The 21,959-nt window shown below is 34.0% G+C and overlaps 1 protein-coding gene across 2 annotated transcripts in view; it reads left to right on the top strand.

Moving 5' to 3' along the window:
* Nucleotides 1–21,959, top strand: part of LOC114329340 (mitogen-activated protein kinase kinase kinase 7) — a 93,811-nt gene that overhangs the window by 70,925 nt on the left and 927 nt on the right. For both annotated transcript variants that reach the window (XM_028278399.2, XM_050656285.1), the window contains one exon: nucleotides 17,598–17,794. In XM_028278399.2, the coding sequence (XP_028134200.1) occupies nucleotides 17,598–17,794 (197 nt within the window). The remainder of the gene's footprint in view (nucleotides 1–17,597; nucleotides 17,795–21,959) is intronic.

Consider the following 21,959-nt stretch of genomic DNA (forward strand, 5'->3'; position numbering starts at 1 on the left):
GATAAGATTAGATTGGCCCGCATGCAGCCCAGATCTCAATCCTATTGAAGCGTTTTACATGTCTGCTCATATGGGGACAGGGAAAGAACTAACTACTAAGATACTGGGGGGTCGAAATGGGGCTAGTAGAAGGAACAGACACATAAAGCCTCGTTGCAAGACGGCAGCTCATTGGTTGTGCGGTGGCTAGGTCGCAGATTCGTTAGGGAGAGTGAAGGGGTGTTAAGAAGACTAAACTACCATAACAAATACAAAAGGGTACTTACTCAGACTAGAGGATCTTTCTACTATTTAAAAAAAAGGACGCCGTTCGAAATAAATCCTCTGGTTCACATATGGGTACTTACTAGACATTCGGGCTATTAATTGGGGGGACATTCCTCATAGATTCCTCGTTTGGGGTCAAACCGGGCTACTTTTTCTCAACACTGGCTTCTATGCCAAATTCCTTTTCTTCTACTCTAAAACTTACACAGTTGCATTAGACATCTGGTTAATAATTTTCCAAAGGTTACAGAAAGAAAAGATACATTTTCAAAAACGTTTATTTAAAACTTCAATCTTTAAATTTCCTTTAAACAAAAAAAGTCTGTATTTTTAAACATCTTTTTTAGAAATCTTTAAACAAAAAAAAAAAGGAAATGATTGACTTTACTATGGGGTAAAATCAATGGTAAAATATCTACAAATTCTTTACATTACTTCAGTACAAAAAAATCCTCAACTTTACATTATTTTTCTTGAATACAACAAAATTTAACTTTGGTTAGCAGTGTATGTCAACACAAGATTTGACGTAGCTGTCAAATGTCAAAGTCACTGCATCAACCATTATGAAAGCAAACCATTATTATATAATATTTAAACTCTTTACCAACAACTGCAATTTTACTATTTACTCTGGATTTATTCAAAAACAAAAAACATCTCATACCTTTCTTTTTAAACAAAATCCCATTGTCATACTTCAGACACTACACGGGGGGAAAGGGGTTCATTTCGACACAGGGGCTTCATCTTCAATAGAACGGGAAACAAGACATCGGTGTCCTTTTGACACGAGGAGTGGCGGTTCATTCAAAACGGGACAGGAAAGACATTTCTTCGGTGAATCAGGACCAGAACATCATAAAACAGGAACAAAGACTTCTACTCAATGCCGGCTTATAGAACTGCGTCATACAACTCGTACGGAGTACCCGATTTTCACCATACAAATCCATTATCATGGGGTAAAAATCCTCCTAGAGCACTCACTACAGGTTACTAGATCTTCATAGCTTCACAAAACGACAATACTATACTTAATACCGGCAAAGGACAACGGGCAACGCCCTGTCGGGTGAGTACCGGCAGCGGAGCAGATCCTACCCCTTCAAATTTTCAAACCGGACTAAATTGCGCTTCTCTCTGAAGCCACGGATCGAGAAAAAAAAACGACGCAAGTACCGAGCGATTTTGACCCTTAGAGGTGCTTACTTGACAAAAAACTCAGTTACTTTCAGATGGACTAAACCATTTTTTCAAGGGAAGTACGGTACTTTCAGATGGGCTAAACCATTTTTTCAAGGGGAGTTATGATACTTTTCAACGTTACGCAATACCTTGTAATGCTCTGATATTTTCAAACAGGGACGGCTTTAAAATATTTATATGATATACAACTCACAAAATAAATTGGAAAATAGACATTCTTTTTGGGAATTGGAATGTAGAATTAATGAATGCTATTAACAAAACATTATAGCGGGAAATCCAACTGCTATACTATTGAGCATTTATGGGATGAATTAAATATACATAGCTATTCGCCGTCATCCTAGGCCTCCAGAAAATTTGGTACAGTTATGGCCTGTAGAGGAATATCGGGCTTTTCCGCAGATAAGCATAACACATCTTTATTCGATGTCAAACAGATTACGAGCAGTCGTTGCTACGGGAGGTGGACATACCCGATATTGAATTGTTTTGTTTTGTGTTGTTAATTTTAGTGCGTTTGCTATTTTTCATTAAATAATCCTTCAAAGCAGTGTTTTTATTTACAGCTTTTACAAGAAAAGAGATACAGTAAAACCTCCGTTAACCGCAGATAACAAGAATTTCGGTTAAAAATAACATTGTTTTTTGTATTCTTTTTGTATCAAATGACATAGTATTGGCGAGATATAGCTGCAAAAGATTGTTATCAAAGGAAAACACAAAAGAAAATAAAATATTTCTTTAAAATAAACACTCTGAAACATGTTCATTGTCCTTAATTTTATTGCTGTTTTTAAATTTACTTTTTATTGACGAAATTATTGAAACTGTCAGCCATTTCGGTTAAACGATGTTTCGGTTAACGGAGGTTTTACTGTATTCGGATAATTCAAAAAACAAAATCTTAGGGATACCTCCAGGATAACACAAAACGAGTATGTAACAAAATCAGCTATCCAATTTTTCTACAGAATTTTTTAAAATTAGGAGAAAATACAACGCTTCAATTCACCCCGTATAATGCCACCGAAATAAAAATTTTTTGCTACCGGAATATAACAAACGACATCTATACATGTACAGCTGGTTTTTAAAAAAACTGATACGACTCTTAGTAAGATTTGATCATTTTGAGCAGTGTATTTGATTGGTCTGACATTATATTATATTTATTATGACAGACAAATAATAAAATAAACAAACAAACAACTCATTACATATAAATATGTTAATTCATAAATTGTAATAATTCGCGATTGAAACGGAATATAGAGGGCAGGTCGAATGCAGGAAAATGGCCGATATAAATGGTATAAACAAATATTCAATTGAGGAACAGAACAATACCGATTTGATTTAAAATATTTTTTCTACAACCGTGTTAAAAATGCAATTTTTAGCACTCCATACGAGCGTTAAAAATGCTACTTTAAGGCACTAGTGCTTTAAAATTTTTATGGCACTGCAGTTCGTATTGACCGTATACGCTGTGAGCTCGTACGTAGAAGGGATATTTACAAATTCGCGAGCGCCAGTAGTGACAAGTCTGTAAACGTTTACTGGAAATTTGACATAAATGTCAAAGTGATTAATTTAAAATTAAAATTAAAAACATTAATTATAAAAAATATTAGTTTGTCAAAGCTGTGGTATATATTTTTACCTTAAATATATTTCCGTTTTAAATACTGAATTTAAGTTTTTTTAATGTTCCATAATATCTAATTATAAGTTAATATATTAATCTTAGCGCCATCTACACGATAATTGTGAAAGTATCCGAAGTAAGAAATTCATATTTTATCAATAGAACGTCAAAATGATTAGCAAAATCTTAAAAAAATCGATTACAATTTAATTACTTTTTTGCGTTGTAAATATTAAGCGATAACAATTAAATAATAAATTTAAAAATTACCAGTGAAAGTTGATTAGTAATCCGCTAGGAGCGACACCAGCGAAGCTCAGAGCGTATAGGCAATTTTGATGTAATGTCAAAAAAATATAAAAATGGAATGTCAGTCAAGTTCAAGTAAAAGTTTTTGTATATATTGTCCTGTAATTACGTTTGTAGAAAAAATATTGTATGATATGCGTGTTAAAAAGTACATTTTTAAGGCACTCATGTGAATTGCAGAACTCGCTATCGCTCATTCTGCAAACTTTCACATGCGTGCCTTAAACCTGTACTTTTAACACTTATATCATAAATAACTATTAATGTACTCATAATGCTGAAATTAACTAAAAATTTCTTAATAGTGACCAAATTCCATTCAAATCAACAATTTTCTGGTTTGTTTATACCATTTATAGTAGTTTATATTTATTCCACCAGAGGTCAGATACTTTGTTTTTTATCGCGAATTATTAAGGTCTAAATTTTGAATTCCTGCATTTTATAAAGAGTATATAAATGATAGTTTTTACATAAAATTAATAGGGTTGTTGTTATTATTTTTATTATTATTAAGGAATAAAACAAACGACTTAACTAATGAAACTGTGACATAATTCTTGCAGTTTTCACATCGTCAAAAGGATTTTCTTCTAATCTCTCTAAAAGTGTACGATCTTCATAAGCGGTAGATATTTTTGATCTTCCAGAACCTTACTTTCTTTCGAGAGTTTCTTGTTCTCTCCATCTTTTATTAATATTAAAAACTGTTGTTCTGCTTACGTCAAAATGGTTCGCTATGGCAGATAGTGACCAATCATCTAACTTCGTTACAATTCTTGCTTTTAGTTCTTTGCTAGCATGTGGAGCCATTTTTTTGAGGTTGAACAGAATAAGTTATCTGACAAATTTTAAGATTTGGCAGTAACAGTGACAGTATGTAAATAATAAGTATTTATCCTTCAAAATACACTGCTCAATTTTCTACAAAGTACGCTTTAAGAGTCGTATCAGTTTTTTTAGGAACCAGCTGTACCTACAAACTGATGCACGAATCTTGAAAATCGGAGTACAAATAATAGAGTTATAAATTGTCAAATATAATCAAAAATTTTGGGTGGCGGAATTTTGTGCCGGTGAGTGTATAAACTAATACATAATTAGTCTGATGAGCCGTGTACTAAAGAATCATACATACAAATTGTTAAAAGACAAATGACGAGTTATTTGGAGGGTAAGATCGATAGCAAATAGCTCTGAGTAGATAGATAGCTCCAAATTGTGGGAGACTGGACTGGTTTAAATTCATAATCACTTTTAAGGTACCTACTAATTAGGTAAATTTTTAGCTGGGTACCTACTCCAGTTGTCGGACACACCAAAGTTTAAAAACCTCTATATTTACGAAATGCCCCCAAGTCCAGAGAAATAAGATTTTTCCCGTGACACATCCCCCTCCAGGCCGAAACCAAATTTTTTGAGTAGTATGAACATCTATATTAGTAACCTATATGTTTCCTGCAGCCGATTTTGATGATATACATAGTTATGAACAAATGAAGTAAAAAAAAACGGTAAATTTTCGCTTTTTTCTTCTATTACTAAAAAGTGAGGCGTTCTAAACAAATTTGAGAATAAGAAACTCATAAATCATATAAAAAACTTCAATATGGCGTTCGCTGAATATGCCTATCCTTATTTGTTGCTTATAAAATTTTAAAATAAGTCATAAATTTTGAGATTTTATAAATGTTCATAACTTATGTAAAAATTAAGTTAGAACCTTCTTAAGCAAGAAACCCATTATGAACAGCCAGCACGGCACAGCCCGGCACAGCCCGGCACGGCACAGGACAGTCCAAATTCATTTGTATAGTTTTAAATGCAACGTAACCCATTATGAGCAGCCAGCCCGGCCCGGCACAGGCCAGCACGCAAACGGAACGGCCGAAATTCTCCGAGTAGAATAAAATCCGTTGGAGTCGAACGGCCTCAACGGCCAGTCGGCGCCAGTGTGTCATAATTGTTATAAAATATTATATTGTTGATTTTTTAATTGAAAGTGCGTTGTTTCTTTTGAAATAATATGGACGAACTTTTAATTGAGAGTGTCAGAGAATACCCATTTTTGTATGATGCATCGGACCCAGGTTATCACGATAGCAAGAAAAAGGACAATGCATATGTACAAATATCCGAACATTTTGATCAATGGACAGGTACGTACATTATCTTTTAACCATGAATTCGTTTTTTTAACATGATGCATATTCATTAAAATTGTGTAGTTTATGTCTTTTAAAAACTTTTATTTTACGATAGTTTTTAAAATATATCATAGATGACATGATGCGTTTCTAAAATAAAATTAAAACAATACATAACATTTTTCTCCTATAGGTATAGAGATGGGCTAAATTATGGAATAAATTCATTTTCTCTAAAATGGACGGCTTTGGAGAAAAATCCCGAAACACGTCGATTTTTATTTTTAAATTACAATTTTTTGGCATATATTTCATACTAGTGACGTTATCCATCTGAGCGTGATGACGTAATCTATGATTATTTTAAATGGGAATATGGGTCGTGTGGCATCTCATTTGTGGCCATAAAATACTTTTTTAATTAAATTAATTGACGAAAAAAGAAGAATCTATGCAATTTATTTAACTCAAAATACTTTCTAATGATGTCAGAAAATAGAAAAAAATGTTTATTTGGCAAAAAAACATTGCTTTTCGCTTAAATTAAATGTTCAAACTGTCAAGAAGTAGGTGGGAGGCTGTTTGTGATTTAATTTAAGTGAAACGAAATGTTTATTTGTGAAATAAACATTTTTTTCTATTTACTGACAGCAGTACAATGTATTTTGAGTTAAATAAATTACATACATTCTTCTTTTTGCGTCAATTAATGTAATTTAAAAATTATTGTTTTGGCCACCCTGTATAAATAATGATATTATTGTTTATATTACTGAATAGAGGATTGAACACCCTTTCAAATGAGATGCCACGCAACCCCTATTCCCATTTAAAAAAATCATCGATTACATCATTAAGCTCAGATGAATGACGTCTCTAGTATGAAATACAGTGGAACCTCGATTATCCGTCGGCACCGGACCAAGGGTATGACGGATAATCGAGAAGACGGTTAACAGAACATTAAAAAATAAAAATCATACTGTTATGGTGACACACAGATATTAACTAATAATTTGTGTGATGTACATTTTTATTTTCGGCTTGCGATTCTAAAAATAGAACTCTAAAAGTATGGTATCATTTATCATTACCTATTTAAATTGAAATTTAATCCAGAGCCCTGAATAAGAACAAAAATTATTTACATAAAAAAATGCGGTGATGGCATAGCTGCACGTGTACATTTCAATGAATTTCCTTTGGCTTATCGCAATGCTCAAACAAAATGAATTGATGACTCAATTTTTACTTGTGTATACAATATAACTTAATGGACCCTGACGGTTAACAGCGGTGACGGATAATCGAGGTTCCACTGTATATGCCAAAAAATTGTAATTTAAAAGTAAAAATCGACCTGTTTTGGTATTTTCTTCCAAAGCCGTCCATTTTAGAGAAAATGAATTTATTCGATAATTTAGCCCCTCTCTGTATATATTTTATTAATAAAAATACATTATCATTTATGGCAAATGATCATTTTTCTGGTGCCGTGCCGCGCTGGCCGTTACAAATGGGTTTTTGGACGGGCCGGCCTGTGCTGTGCCGTGCCGGGCTGTGCCGTGCTGGCCGTTCATAATGGGTTTCTTGCTTTAAGCAAGAAACCCATTATGAACGCCCGGCACGGCACAGCCCGGCACGGCGCAGCACAGGCCGGCACGTCCAAAAACCCATTTGTAACGGCCGGCCCGGCACGGCACCGGAAAAATGACCATATATTTTAAAAACTATCGTAAAATAAAAGTTTTTAAAAGACATAAACTACACAATTTTAATGAATATGCATCATGTTAAAAAACGAATTCATGGTTACAAGATAATGTACGTACCTGTCCATTCATCAAAATTTTCGGATATTTGTACCCATGTATTGTCCTTTTTCTTACTATCATGATAACTTGAGTCCGATGCATCATACAAAAATGGGTATTCTCTGACACTCTCAATGAAAAGTTCTTCCATATTATTTTATTTCAAAAGAAACAACGCGCTTTAAATTAAAAAATCAACAATATATCTGCGTATTACCAACAATTATGACGCACTGGCGCCGACTGGCCGTTCAGGCCGTTCGACTTCAACGGATTTTATTCTCCTCGGAGAATTTTGGCCGTTCCGTTTGCGTGCTGGCCTGTGCCGGGCCGAGCCGGCCGCTCATAATGGGTTACGTTGCATTTAAAACTATACAAATGAATTTGGACTGTCCTGTGCCGGGCCGGGCTGTGCCGTGCCGGCCGTTCATAATGGGTTTCTTGCTTTAAGCAAGAAACCCATTATGAACAGCCAGCACGGCACAGCCCGGCACGGCATGCTGAGACTTCTTGTGCTTAAATTATTTTTTAAATTTCAAAGCAATTGGTCAAATAGTTTAAAAGTTATTTAATTTGTTTATCCCAAATTCATTTTTTTTGCAACACTTTAAGTCAGAAAATTATGAGGTTACAGTAATACCTCGGACAGTTTATGAAAGAAGAACAATACTATTAACTTAATAAAAAAAATGACAAAAAGTAATTTTAAACAGTGTAAAATTATTTTGCAAAAACATGTCGATTTTTTGCTTACCTATAAACAATTAGAATAACTTTTTAATCGTTACCCGTAGAAAAATTATTTTTTCATATTTAGAAAGACTGAATTTTTATACACATTTAGAAAGAAAACAATTGTCCTAGAACAATTAGGGACGAAGTTAGCCCCCCCTTTTTTTAATTCAAATGTTCTTGCAAAATAATTTTGCAATATTTAGAATTATTTTTTGTCACTTTTTTAATTAGATTAATAGTGTAAATCTTCTTCTTTCATAAACTATCCAAAGTATTACTGTAACTTCATCATTTTCTGACTTACAGTGTTGCAAAAAAAATAAATTTGGGATAAACAAATTAAATAACTTTTTTCTACAACCGTGTTAAAAATTCAATTTTTAGCACTCCATAGGAGCGTTAAAAATGCTACTTTAAAGCACTAGTGCTTTAAAAATTTTAAGGCACTACAGTTAAAAGTGAATTGTCAAATTGTGAAACATCAGAATATTTATATTTCATTTATTAACATTAATATTAATAGTACAACTTGCGCAATTTGAAAAAGGTGGTTTAAAAGGTTTTTTAAAATTTAATTTAAACTGTATTATTGCATTTTTAACACGTTTGTAGAAAAAAACTATTAAAATTTGTTAGAATATACAACAATAAAAGTAAGATGTTATTCTATAGTTGTTATTATTTACGTATTGACAGTATAGGCAGTTTTGATGTAATGTCAAGAAAAATATAAAAATGGAATGTCAGTCAAGTTCAGGTAAAAGTTTTTGTAGATATTGTTCTGTAATTGAGAATGAATAAATTATAATTGTCGATATATAAGACGTTTGTAGAAAAAATATTGTATGATATACGTGTTAAAAAGTACATTTTTAAGGCACTCATGTGAATGAGTGAGCACGCATGTGAAACTTTCACATGCGTGCTTTAAAATTATACTTTTAATACTTATACAGTACGTAAATCGTTCAGCTGGACATAGAGAATATACATTTAGAGAATTGTGGCAACTATGCTGTACAACTAAGTTGTGCTAGTTGAAGCTTCTGTTCGAGTACGAGTTTTTGGTGCAATAGAAGCGGTTAGGGTTGGAACGAATAGAATGAGTGACTTTTGAAGCAAGGCTGCCCATAAATAAATCAAAAATAAAGTTTTTGATTAATGGGATAATAATTTTACTGTAATTTTAAACATATTTTTGATTTAAAAACTAATTTCAAAACTAAACAGTTTTCTCATTTCCTTAGGGCAAAAATTTGGTCATATTTTGACGTTTATTTTTGTCAGTCAAAATGATTTGTAAATGAGCTCAGTTGCCACAAGTATCTCAATATAATAAAATGCATGTATTTATGTATCTAAATATATACAATGTATATTTCCTATGTCCAGCTGAACGATTTACGTACTGTATCGTAAATAACTATTAAACTATTTGACCGATTGCTTTGAAATTTAGGGTATGATTTAAGCACCAGAAGTCTCAGCATTCCGTGTAATAAGAAGGTTCTAAGTTAATTTTTACATAAGTTATGAATCTTTATAAAAACTTAAAATTTATGATTTATTTTGCAATTTTCTAAGCAACCAGTAAGGATATACATATTCAGCGAACGCCACATTAAAGTTTTTTATACGATTTATGAGTTTCTTACTCTCAAATTTGTTTAAAATGCTTATCTTTTTGGTAATAGACGAAAAAGCAAAAATTTACCGTTTTTTGATCTTCATTTGTTTATAACTATGTATATCATCAAAATCGGCTGCAGGAAACATACAAATTATTATTATACATGTCCATACTACTCAAAAAATTTGGTTTCGGCTTGGAGGGGTTGTGTCACCAAGAGGATATTTTTTTCCTTATTTCTCTGAACTACCCCCGCCCGAAAATTTTTCGTATTAGAAAAGTTATCCGACTCGACATGAATAACTGAATAAAAAAAATCTTATGAGGGAGGTAATATTTTTTTAAGTGTGGGCCCAAGACTTATTAGTATATATTGTGTTTACAGAGAAAACCGAAAACAACCGGCGCGGCGGCCGGATTGCCATTAAATTGAGTTTTATTCACGTGTTCCGAGTCTCATCTCGGTGGGAGACGTGACTCACTCTCATCTCGTAAGTTAAATAAACTACGAAAATAAAAAATAGGACAGCTGGTGCTCAAATCTGTTTGATCCTAATTTTTTCAGTTTTAATTCCGATATCATCGTTGTTTATAAATACTGCTCCTCGGTAGGTCAATAGAATTTTTGCGCACTTAACTATACCGCACCACCCGAAAAATAGACCGGAAATCACTAAACAGTTCCAAAAACAATAAAACTTACAATGTAACTGTTTCGTTGGCAGATTTACTATTCAAAACTATCTAAAGATTTAGGTGATTAATCAAATTGGAGTACGAGTTATGACCGTGAAGTTTTTGAGTGATTCAATCAAGAGTATTTTACTCAACGTTTCGTTATATGTATTTATAATTAATTTTTTTGAGAACTACATGTAGACTGTCACAATAACTCAGTAATAATTATTATCGCCAACCGTCACTAAAGACATTCATTATTGTACTCATTTGACGACAGTTGCGGCAGTAAAGTAACACTTTATTGTACTGAAAGAAGAATTTTACTTTACCTGCCGCGATTAATCAAATTAACTGAGATTGAATGTAAGCGGTCGATGGCAGTAATCGATTATTTATTTGAGTGAACTTAAAATTTATTTACTTTAATTATTAAAAATATTGTACATTTACTTTATTATTAATTAAATGTATGTCAGAAAGTAAAATTTTGTAGTATTTTGCAACTATATTCATAAAACATAAATCGAAACTTCACAGATTTAGGTACTTATTCAATATTGATTACTTGAACAACTATCGATTAAACATCGAAATCGCCCATCATGCAAAAGCATTCTGTCATCATCATTACTGTCATACGAAATTTTTATTTCGTCAAAAATGAATAAAATTCTTAAATCTTTTAAGTTTTGTATTAATGCAAATATATTATGAAATGGTGTTTTTGTTAATTCGATTATATATATATATAGTCGGAGAGATAGAAGCGGATTTTGTGCGTGATAAGTAATATGGAAAAACTATACAAGGATATGTTGAATTAGTTGTGTACATAACTTTCACCAACGGCCGGAAACCAGAGTTGGGGCCGAGGGTAGTTATAAGGGGTCAAAGTCGCGGATTTTATTATTTTTTTTATGACGCTTATGATCGAGATAGTGCACCAACATTTGGGAATAAGTAGGTCATGACGTAACTAAGTAAAATCTCTAGGGGCGGAACGCTGCGTGGCCGACAAAGGGGTGGGGGTAGAGGTGAATATAAAAAATATAAAGGGTTTTTTGCGACGTTCTTGATTGAGATAGTAGACCAAAATTTGGAAATAAGTAGACCATGACACTACTAAGTAAAATCCCCAGAGCCGGAAACCAGAGTTGGGGATGAGGGTAGTTATAAGGGGTCAAATTCGCCGTTTTTATTATTTTTTTTTGTGACGCTCATGACGAGAGAGTGCACCAAAATTTGGGAATAAGTAGGTCATGAGGTAACTAAGTAAAATCTCCAGGGGTGGCACTCTGCGTGGCCGACAAAGGGGTGGAGCAGGGGTGAATACAAAAAATATAAGGGGTTTTTTGCGACGTTCGTGATTGACAGAGTGCACCAAAATTTGGGAATAAGTAGAACAAGACATAACTAAGTAAAATCCTTGGAGCCGGATACCAGAGTTGGGCATGAGGGTAGTTATAAGGGGTCAAAATCGCCGTTTTTATTATTTTTTTTGTGACGCTCATGATCGAGATAGTGCACCAAAATTTGGGAATAAGTAGATCATGAGGTAACTAAGTACAATCTCCAGGGGTGGAACGCTGCTTGGCCGATAAAGGGGTGGGGGTAGGTGTGAATATAAAAAATGTAAGGGGTTTTTTGCGACGTGCTAGATTGAGATAGTGCTCCAAAATTTGGGAATAAGTAGACCATGACTTAGCTAAGTAAAATCCCCAGAGCCGGAAACCAGAGTTGGGGATGAGGGTAGTTTTAAGGGGTCAAAGTCACAGTGTGTATTATTTTTTTTGTGACCCGGCACAACATTTGTCCCCCACTCAGCGTTCCGCCCCTGGAGGTTTTACTTAGTAATGTAATGATCTACTTATTCCCAAATTTTGGTGCACTATCTCGATCACGAACGGCAAAAAAACCCCCGTATATTTTTATACTCACCCCTGCCTATCACCCCTTTGTACCCCAAGCAGCGTTCCGCCCCTGAACATTTTACTTAGTTACGTCATAACCTACTTACTCCCAAATTTTGGTGCACTATCTCCATCATGAGCGCCACAAAAAAAAATAATGAAAACCGCGACTTTTACCCCTTATAACTACCCTCGTCTGCCACTCTGGTTTCCGTCTCTGGGGATATTACTTAGTTATGTCATGGTCTACTTATTTCCAAATTTTGGTGCACTATCTCAATCACGAACGTCGCAAAAAACCCCTTACATTTTTTTATATTCACCCCTGCCCCACCCCTTTGTCGACCACGCAGCATTCCACTCCTGGATATTTTACTTAGTTACGTCATGACCTACTTATTCCCAAATTTTGGCGAGCTATGTCGATCATGAGCGTCACAAAAAAAATAATAAAAAACCGAATTTTGACCCCTTATAACTACCTTCCTCCCCCACTCTGGTTTCCGGCTCTGGGGATTTTAATTATTTATGTCATGGTCTACTTACATCCAAATTTTGGTGCACTATCTCAATCACGAACGTCGCAAAAAACCCGTTATATTTTTTATATTCACCCCTACCCCCACCCCTTTGTAGGCCACGCAGCATTGATCCCCTAGAGATTTTACTTAGGTACGTGATGACCTACTTATTCCCAAATTTTGGAGCACTATCTCGATCACGAGCGTCATAAAAGAAATAATAAAATCCGCGACTTTGACCCCTTATAACTACCCTCGGCCCCAACTCTGGTTTCCGACCGTTGGTGAAGGTCATGTACACAACTAATTCAACATATCCCCGTATAGTTTTTTCATATTACTTATCACGCACAAAATCCGCTCCCAGCTCTTAGACTAATAGGACGGTGACAGATATTAATGATAATTTGTTAGCAAGTATATTTATTTAGATTTTCTACTATTCATTAAGGGAAAAGCAACTACGCTGTATTTTTAATTTTTGGTATTTTATTTTAAGTGTTAAAATTGGTTTAATATTTAAATAAAATTACGATTAAACTGTTTAAAATATATTTATTTCGTTGAAATTATAATAATAGAAGTATAACGTCTTACGTGCGTACCAAGTACACACACTCTTTTTTCATTAGAATGTAATTAAGTAAGTGTTAATGTTTTTTTATGATTGGCGATAAAATTTTGTATGCACCACGTCAGTAAAGACTCTATCGAACTCGGCTGTTATTCGCCTCGCTCGCTAACTCTCGCTCTGCTCATAATATCAGACTCGTTCGATAAAGAGTAACTTTACTGACTTGGTACATAAATAACTATTATCAAAAATGGTAAATAAAAATATTACATTACCGTCAAATATGTCATCTGTGTATCATATGTTTAATGTCAAATTGTGTTCGCCGAAAATTTCAAGCGACTAAGCTAGGTGTTGCGTCAGTCATGCACGGAGCGAATAGCCTTTGTCGCTTCTCGCATTTCGACCGCCATCGTTTTCTGTGCATCCATTCGTCTTCTTTGATAGCTCTATCTCTCATTATATGCCGTACATTTTCTTCCCAGGCAACTGAAGGCCTTCCCCTTCTTCTTCTTTATTGTGATATGCAACTTAAAGCTTTGGCCATATATCTTCATTCATTCGTTTCACGTGACCATACCACACTAGTTGTCTCGTTTCAATTATATCTACACTGGAATATACAGTAGTTGTCCTCCTTCTAATATCTTCATTCCTGATTGATCTTTTTTGGATATACCACATGCTCTCCTTAGATAATCCATTTCTACTACTTCTATTCTTTTTCTATCTTATTTCGTGATCTGCCATACTTCTGCTACATAAGTGATAATAGCCTCTACCAAGGTTCGATAGATTGTCAATTTAGTTGTTTGTCTAATGTCTTTAGACTTTGGACCATCGTAGAGAGCTTAGAATGTTTACCGATTTTTTCCCTGTTCCGTTCTGTTTTCGATGTATCTTTTGGTATTGCCTTCTTTAGATATTATAAATCCCAGATATTTATATTCTGATATTCTCCCTGATAAGATATTTTATCATCCCATTCCATTCTCACAATTTGAACTGAACGATTTAGTGAGAGACCTATGCCTTTCTAAAGAATCGGCCGAAGTTTTAGGATCTAGATTGAAAATAAACATATGTATGTTGGCTCCGGATACATCCTTTCCTTGGTGTCGATGTAGGGAAAAAGAATTTGTATCTTTCTTCTTCCAAGAGGATGAACTGGTGTCTTGCAGTAATATTCCTGAACTTATAACACATTTCCAATTAGAATAATATGCTCCTAATGAGTGAAGACTTTTTATTGATTCTTCAAAAAGAAGCCTTAAAGCGGTACTTCTAGACAATGGCAATAAGTATGCTTCTGTACCAAATCGACACTCGGTTCACTTGAAAGAACGAATGGACACTATTTGGTGATTTAAAAGTGATTTCAATGCTGCTTAGTCAACAAAGTGGCTATACAAAGTTCCCTTGCTTTCTTGGTGAATGGGGCAGTAGAGACAGAAAGCAACACTACATAAAACAAGCTTGGCCGTGAGCAGGAATCGCAAACGCATACGGGCATATCTTCAAAGATTCAGAGTACTGTTCTGAATGCTGTGCAAAGAGTAAATTTAGGATGTTTTAGGACTGTTTTAATTTTGTTAAAATCTATAACAAGGATATTAACTAACAGCGGTCTTAGATGTTATCGAATGTATAAAAAATTGTTAAAATAAAAAAAAACAAAACTTTTTAAAATAAATTGTAAAAAAATCGTAAAATAAAAAATAGTAAATTACTCTATTACATTTAAAAAATATTATTTAGTTTAAAAATATTGAAAAACAGAAAAATTTTGGATCAAAAAGAAAACTCTAAATATAGTAGATTTATATTCAAAAATGATAATATATGATTAGTGTGACCAACTCCAATTCAGTCAAATCAGGGACAAGGCTGAAAAAAAAATGCCTAAAATCCGGGACTTTTGAATAAAAATCGGGCTATATTTTTGTATATAACTTTAGTATCATCTTTTTATTTATTATTTAACATTTTTATGTTGACAATGATATTTTGATGGGATTAAGCCACAATTGTTTGTAATGATAATTATTACATTTTTGTTAGTTTATGACGTTTCGACTGGTTTCGACTTCCAATCCGGAAATAGTTCTCAGACGCGAAAAATTAGAATAGAAAATCAACTGATGTTGGATTTTCATGCAAATATAACCTAAGGGTAATAACAAAAATGTAATTATCAATACAACCAATTGTGGATTAATCCCTTCAAACATTGTCAAACGTGCTATGAGAAAACAGCTTCAGAACATTTTTATGCTGATTCCTTCTTACTATCATATTTGTCGAACGATTGAATTTGCTTAAAAATGAAAAGAATTCGATTTGATGTGAATTCTTAAAGGAGTATCGTACCTGTTCAAATTTGAAAATAGAATTTTGAGAAAACGTTGAAAATTCGGATGGCCCGGAAGCCTTATCCGGGACGCCGGGACACGACTTCGTAATTCGGGCCATGTCCCGGATTTTTCGGGCTAGTTGGTCACACTATATATGATAAACAACTTTATAAATATGACATACACCCAAATTATAATATCGACTTTAATACTATGGAACAAGTTCAGGTATGCTTTTTAAGGGACTATAGCAATTTGCCTCTATCTTTAAGAAAATTAGTGTTTATCTCAGACAGTTCACAAATGTTCAAAGATTATTGTATGCTATATACAGATGCATCAAAAAATATTGAAGGTGTGGGGTGTGCCTATTGGGATAGCAGTAATAAAATTATGAGTATATACACAGCTGAATTAATAGCGATAATGGAAGCACTAAAATATTTATCTAATATAAATCATTCAAAGTTTATAATTTTTAGTGACAGTAAAAGTTCTCTTAGTAAAATTAGTGCTATAAATCCTAAATCAAAAGTGAACTACATTGAATTATATATCATAAATAAAATTAAAGAACTTCAGCAACAAGGAAAGTCTGTTAAGTTGGCATGGGTTAAAAGCCACTGTGGAATAACTGGAAATGAAATGGTAGATGAATTGGCTAAAAACGCGGTGACACAAGGAGTATTAACCCATTATCTTTGTACGCCAAAATATATTGAATCAAATTTATTCAAAGAGATTAAGAAAGAATGGAAAGAAAGGTATATTGATGAAAACATAAATACAGAAAACCACTACAGATCAATCAGAAACTATATAACGGATAAACCTTAGTTTTCTAAAATGGAGTCGACAAAAGATATGACAAGAACCATATGCAGAATGAGATTTGACCACTGTCTTACTCCGTCATATTTATTTAAAATTAATATAGCTGATAGTCCACAATGTATTTGTGGACAGTTGGGCAATCTACAACACAAAATTTTGACCTGTTCTCTTATCTCTAATAAAGTTAATATGTTTTTAAATACACTGTATTCTTTGACTGATGTCCACCATCCCATTAATTTAAATTATTTATTAACATTAGAAAATAATGAGTTGGTATACCGACTATTGTATAAAACTATTTTAGATATTAAGCTTAAATTGTAATTGTAAAATATAGAGTAAGTATTTCTTGTAAATTGTTATATGTTAAAAGAAAGAGAAAAGAAAAGAAAAAAAAAGAAAAAGAAAAGAAAAGAAATATAAAAAAAATAATAAAAAAAATAAAAAAAAAACAAAAAAAAAATAAAAAATATAAAAAAGATATATAAGAAAAATAGAAAAAATATATATAATTAAAAAATATAAAAAAAATATGTAGATAAAAATGAATGACGAACTTGGACAGTCCATAGTAAAATAGCTTTCGAATTAAGTAGAGGGCTAAAGAAGAATGTTGCAGTTTTTGCTGTGGAACTCTGAGAACATCATTTAGAAAAAAAAAATAAATAAAAAAAATACAAAAATAATGATTTATTAGTAGAATTGCTTATTATATTAGTATTAGTTTTAGGATAAGATACGAAAAAATGACTAATAAAATAAAAAATAGTAAAATTGGCGAATGGATTTAGTGTCCGCAGTCATATAAACCCAAACAAACAACAACATAGTTTAAAAATACTGAAAATCATAGTATGAAGCTTCGCGCTAGTCTACAGTACCGCCTACAGTACCACTTTTTTTTTTAAATTCTTTCGTTTTGTATAAATCAACTCATGTTTTTTTTTTTGTATTTCAGGTACAGCCAGCTCAATACAAGCCGGCGTGGAAAGTTCCTCTACAGAAAATCTGCACGACAACCAAGATACTAGTAATATAAAAGTCCTTCTCGATTCACTAGATCCACATTTGAGGCCTGTAACACCAGACTATTCCGATCCTCAGTCAGTAGCTCTGTTAAACGAACATATTCAGTTAGCAGAAGAATATTGGAAGGTAAGCTCCTTTAACATGTCGTTTTCTTAAATAAATAAATTAAATAGGTTATGCGGATCCAAGCTTAATGGTAGTCAATGGACAACGTTAAGAATAATCTTTTATCCCGACAATACTTCTCGCACCTTGCCAAACACCATCATTTGCCCTCATTACACAGAGAACAGACATTGAACTGAAATTAATCGATTGAATTTGTTTTTCAAGTCAAGTTCCACCATTTTCTTAAACGTGTTTCTAGGTTTACCTCTCGTGAAGGACACTTGTGACAACCTGATAATTGTTTCTCTTTCTTTTTAACTGTCCAACATTCAGTTTCATTGGAATCGTTCTGTCACACAACACACCACGACGTCCTTCCACTTCGTCAATCTCATCATAATTCTACTGCATGCACCTCAGTGGCGACGCGTGACTTTTTCTAAAGTGTTACCAAAACCAGATATAAAAAAATCGGTTTTAAAAAAAAAAATTTTGAACCTCCCAAATATAAGTTTTTGTATTCAATCCTGTGGGATAAAATTAAACAAATCACTATTCCCAAATTATATGTATGTAATTATGCATATGTAATAGGTATAACAATAAATAATAAGTAAACTAAAGATATATTCTACCAAGTCTTCTTAAGTCTTCCATTTTCAATAATTCTTTCATTCTTCCATTTCTTCAAAATTATATATAAAAAAATATACAAGGAGAATGACTATTCAAGTAGTTGATCAATTACGCAATACGCAGCAACACTCTTCCATGTTTAAATGCACGCACACTGTAATAGGTACTAAACCAATGTGACCAATCCAAAAAATGGTTACAATACTGATATACACAGCGTACCCACGCGCCGTCTCTAGACCCGTCGCTCCTTCAAAATTTTCAGAAACGAGCTAGTCCCGAGCGATAGCGAGGTTCCTCTTGCGTTACCACTACCAAATGTGGTAACAACGTATAATAACGTGCAATGGATTCACATAATCTCGTCAATATTTTCGTGCGTCTAGTTGACTATTTACTGAATTAGACACTATTAACAAATATTTCTGTTGGTAAAAAATATAAATGGAATTACTTCATAGTAGTCATAAAATATTTATTTGCAAGATTTTTAACTGTTACCAATGATAACAGTGCTTACATGGACGCTTCGCCAGTGATGCATCTTCATAAATTTCGTATTACTTTGTAATACCGATTCTAGGTACCTACTTAAAACTATTACTTTTCACAAACATTCCACCACCCTTTAAATAAACACTCCAAATACACTGACCGTCACGAAAAACGGGCACCCCACAAAATGTGTAATTTTTGATGTCTCAAATTTCCTAAACATGTTGTCCGATTTAAGTGATTTTTTTAATATGTTATAGCCTTATTCTTTAACAATATCGCTGTAATCATATTGTTGATAGACAGTACCAATCAAACTGTTTTTTTTTTCAAAAGTTCACCACACCCTGTGGAATATTCTAGCATTTATAAAATACTGAAATTAAAACCCTCCCCTACTATACCCTCAGCTTCTCTTAACATTCTGTTTTCTGATTAATTCTCTTATGTTTGATACATTACTTCCACAACTTTTCCCATGCATGAAATTATTCACGAATTACTTTTTATACTAGGTCTCTTTTTTACTCACAGAAACTAGTAACGCAAAATTAAGCCGCTTGTCCATAGAAATCACAATAAGTTAATCAAAGATAAGAGATATGTCAAGGATAATCATGGTTGAGATATGAAAATGAAATTTGGTAGGTTTTAAGAGCTAGTTATTGCGCATGTTTTGACATACAACATACAATTAAGCATTTTATAGTCATCATTGGTGAGCTTACGGGTAATATGACGGATAATATTACCCGTATGCACGCCAATGGTGAATATAAAATTTTTAATTGTATGTCAAAAAATGCGCAATAACTACCAACTAAAACCTACCAAATTTCATTTGCATATCTCAACCGGTTTTAAAGCAATAAATAAATCGTCAGTTTGTAAGAAAATATTCAACATCCCTTGTCTCGGAAACGAAGCATTTGCGGACATGTGTTTATAAAGCAAACGGTCATTATTTTTTCATGCAGAATTACCCCTTAAAGTTTGTCGCACTTATTTAGAAACACCCTGTTTTTATGAAGAACATAGTTAGTTGTTAAAGTACCTTTTTTAACGAAACAAAAAACTGAATGTTAACAAAACCTGAGGCTACAGTTAGAGAGACGTCAAAAATCACCTATTTTGTGGGGTGCCCGTTTTTCGTGCCGGTCAGAGTACTATGTTTTTGTCCTAATACCTTTTAAACCTTTTTCTTCAAGAGCTTGTTTCCACTACTCCTGTTTTTCCAAATTGGTTTTTTTGTTCTAAATCACTGTCAGTATTTATTATAATACTAATACTACATCATCACCATACATTAAGCACCAGAGAATTTTACTCTGTATTTTCCCTGTTGTCCCTGTTCCCTGCTGAAAGTATTGTATACGATTGAACTGTTATCGAAGTAGATATTTCAATAAAGGTACAGTATACAGAATATTGTATTAAAAAAAAACCAAAGTGACTAATGATATCGGACAAATGGTAAATCTTGCAACATTGTAAGCATCAAATTTGAAATCTCCATATTACAGAATGGGTGCATCTCTGTTTTTGTACAATTCGGACCATCCATTTGTCGATCTTGGGCTTCCTGTAACCAATTCCCAGCAATCCTTTTGACGTCGTCTGTCCATCGTGTAGGTGGTCTACCTCTACTTCTGTCTCCTCTTGGTCTCCAACTTTTAGTACACTCTGTATTTTTAAGAAAGAACTTTAAACTGATCGACCAGAATTGGAGGTGGAGATTCAGATTTAGACGCAAACTTTACTGTATACTCAAAGAAACGCCTCTCTCATAATTCGCTAGAGTCTTGAGTCTTCGATGAAGTTATTATAGTGTAGATGGATGACAACCGATTGCCCAGAAGAGCCCTAGACAATAAAATGCAAATCACCGAACCAAGTGAAAGAGTAAATTGTTAGTGGATGCAGCAAATCTGGTGAGTCACAATTTCCAGAATCTTACAAAAATTACATACAATCGAAGTCCTATCTGAAAAAGAAGAATAAGTGATTATAATAGGTTGGTTCTAGCAAACAGTCAAACTAGTCAGAAACCGTCAGCAAACAGTTGGTCAGTGAGAGAACATAATACAGTCACCAGTACTATCCCCTCTACTCGCGCTGGTCCGCTATTCGCTGATGGTTTCAAACCGTTTGAAACTGATGCTAAAACAAATCTATTACTCCATTCTGCCTGTGGGACCCGAACCACTGATTGGGTTGCCTTTCAGTACTGGTCGGGGTAATCTCAAGGAGCTTCTGTGGAGGTTCCAGGACTTCTAGACCAGTTTGGGAGGGAGGTTTGAGACAGGCTATATAGTGTAGCCGTACAAAAATCTCACAGCCCAACTACTTCTAGACCGTAGAAGTATTCTCCCTGGTGGTCAGTATGCTCACCGGCCACACCTTCATCTCCTTGGATTGGCAGATGGCCCACGGTGCCATCTATGTGATGAAGAGGAGAAAGCAGCCTCACATGTCCTGGACATCCCAGCATTGGCCAGGTGAGGGAGTTGCCTTTGAAGAGACTTGTGGCACAGTTGGATGTGTTGCTGCACATCTAGAAGTTCGGGGTAGCAGGAGGAGCTCAGATTTGCAGCCCCTGCTGATTCTGACAGACATGGTAGCCCGATGCAGCGTGAGCTACAGAAACACTGAAGCCTGCAGGCTTGCAACCTGAGCTCCAGAAACGTTCTTATGGACCTGGTCCGTATGATAGGGGTGATACAATGCTCCTGCAGTAGGAGGTCTAAGGGTAAGAACAGAACAAGTGGGTCGAGGTGAAGGTGTAGGTCGCTGTGGATGCTACTAGTAAAGTCGCGGTCGATGTCAACAGCACATAGCAAGGAGGTCACCTGCGCTGTCAGTCGAGCTAGAACCACTATCAAGTGAAGTAGTTTAATGAAATTTGAATGACAAAAAGACTCTGCTTTTGCGATGTTGTGTCAGTCAAGTGATGATAGTGATGAAATGTCAGCTGTAAATAATCAGATCCTCCTTCATATTTAAAAAATTTACTGAATTTAATTGCTTAAGAAATTCAAAAATAAACTGAATA

Source organism: Diabrotica virgifera, chromosome 7 (assembly GCF_917563875.1).
Source record: "Diabrotica virgifera virgifera chromosome 7, PGI_DIABVI_V3a".
Classification (NCBI taxonomy): Eukaryota; Metazoa; Arthropoda; class Insecta; order Coleoptera; family Chrysomelidae; genus Diabrotica; species Diabrotica virgifera.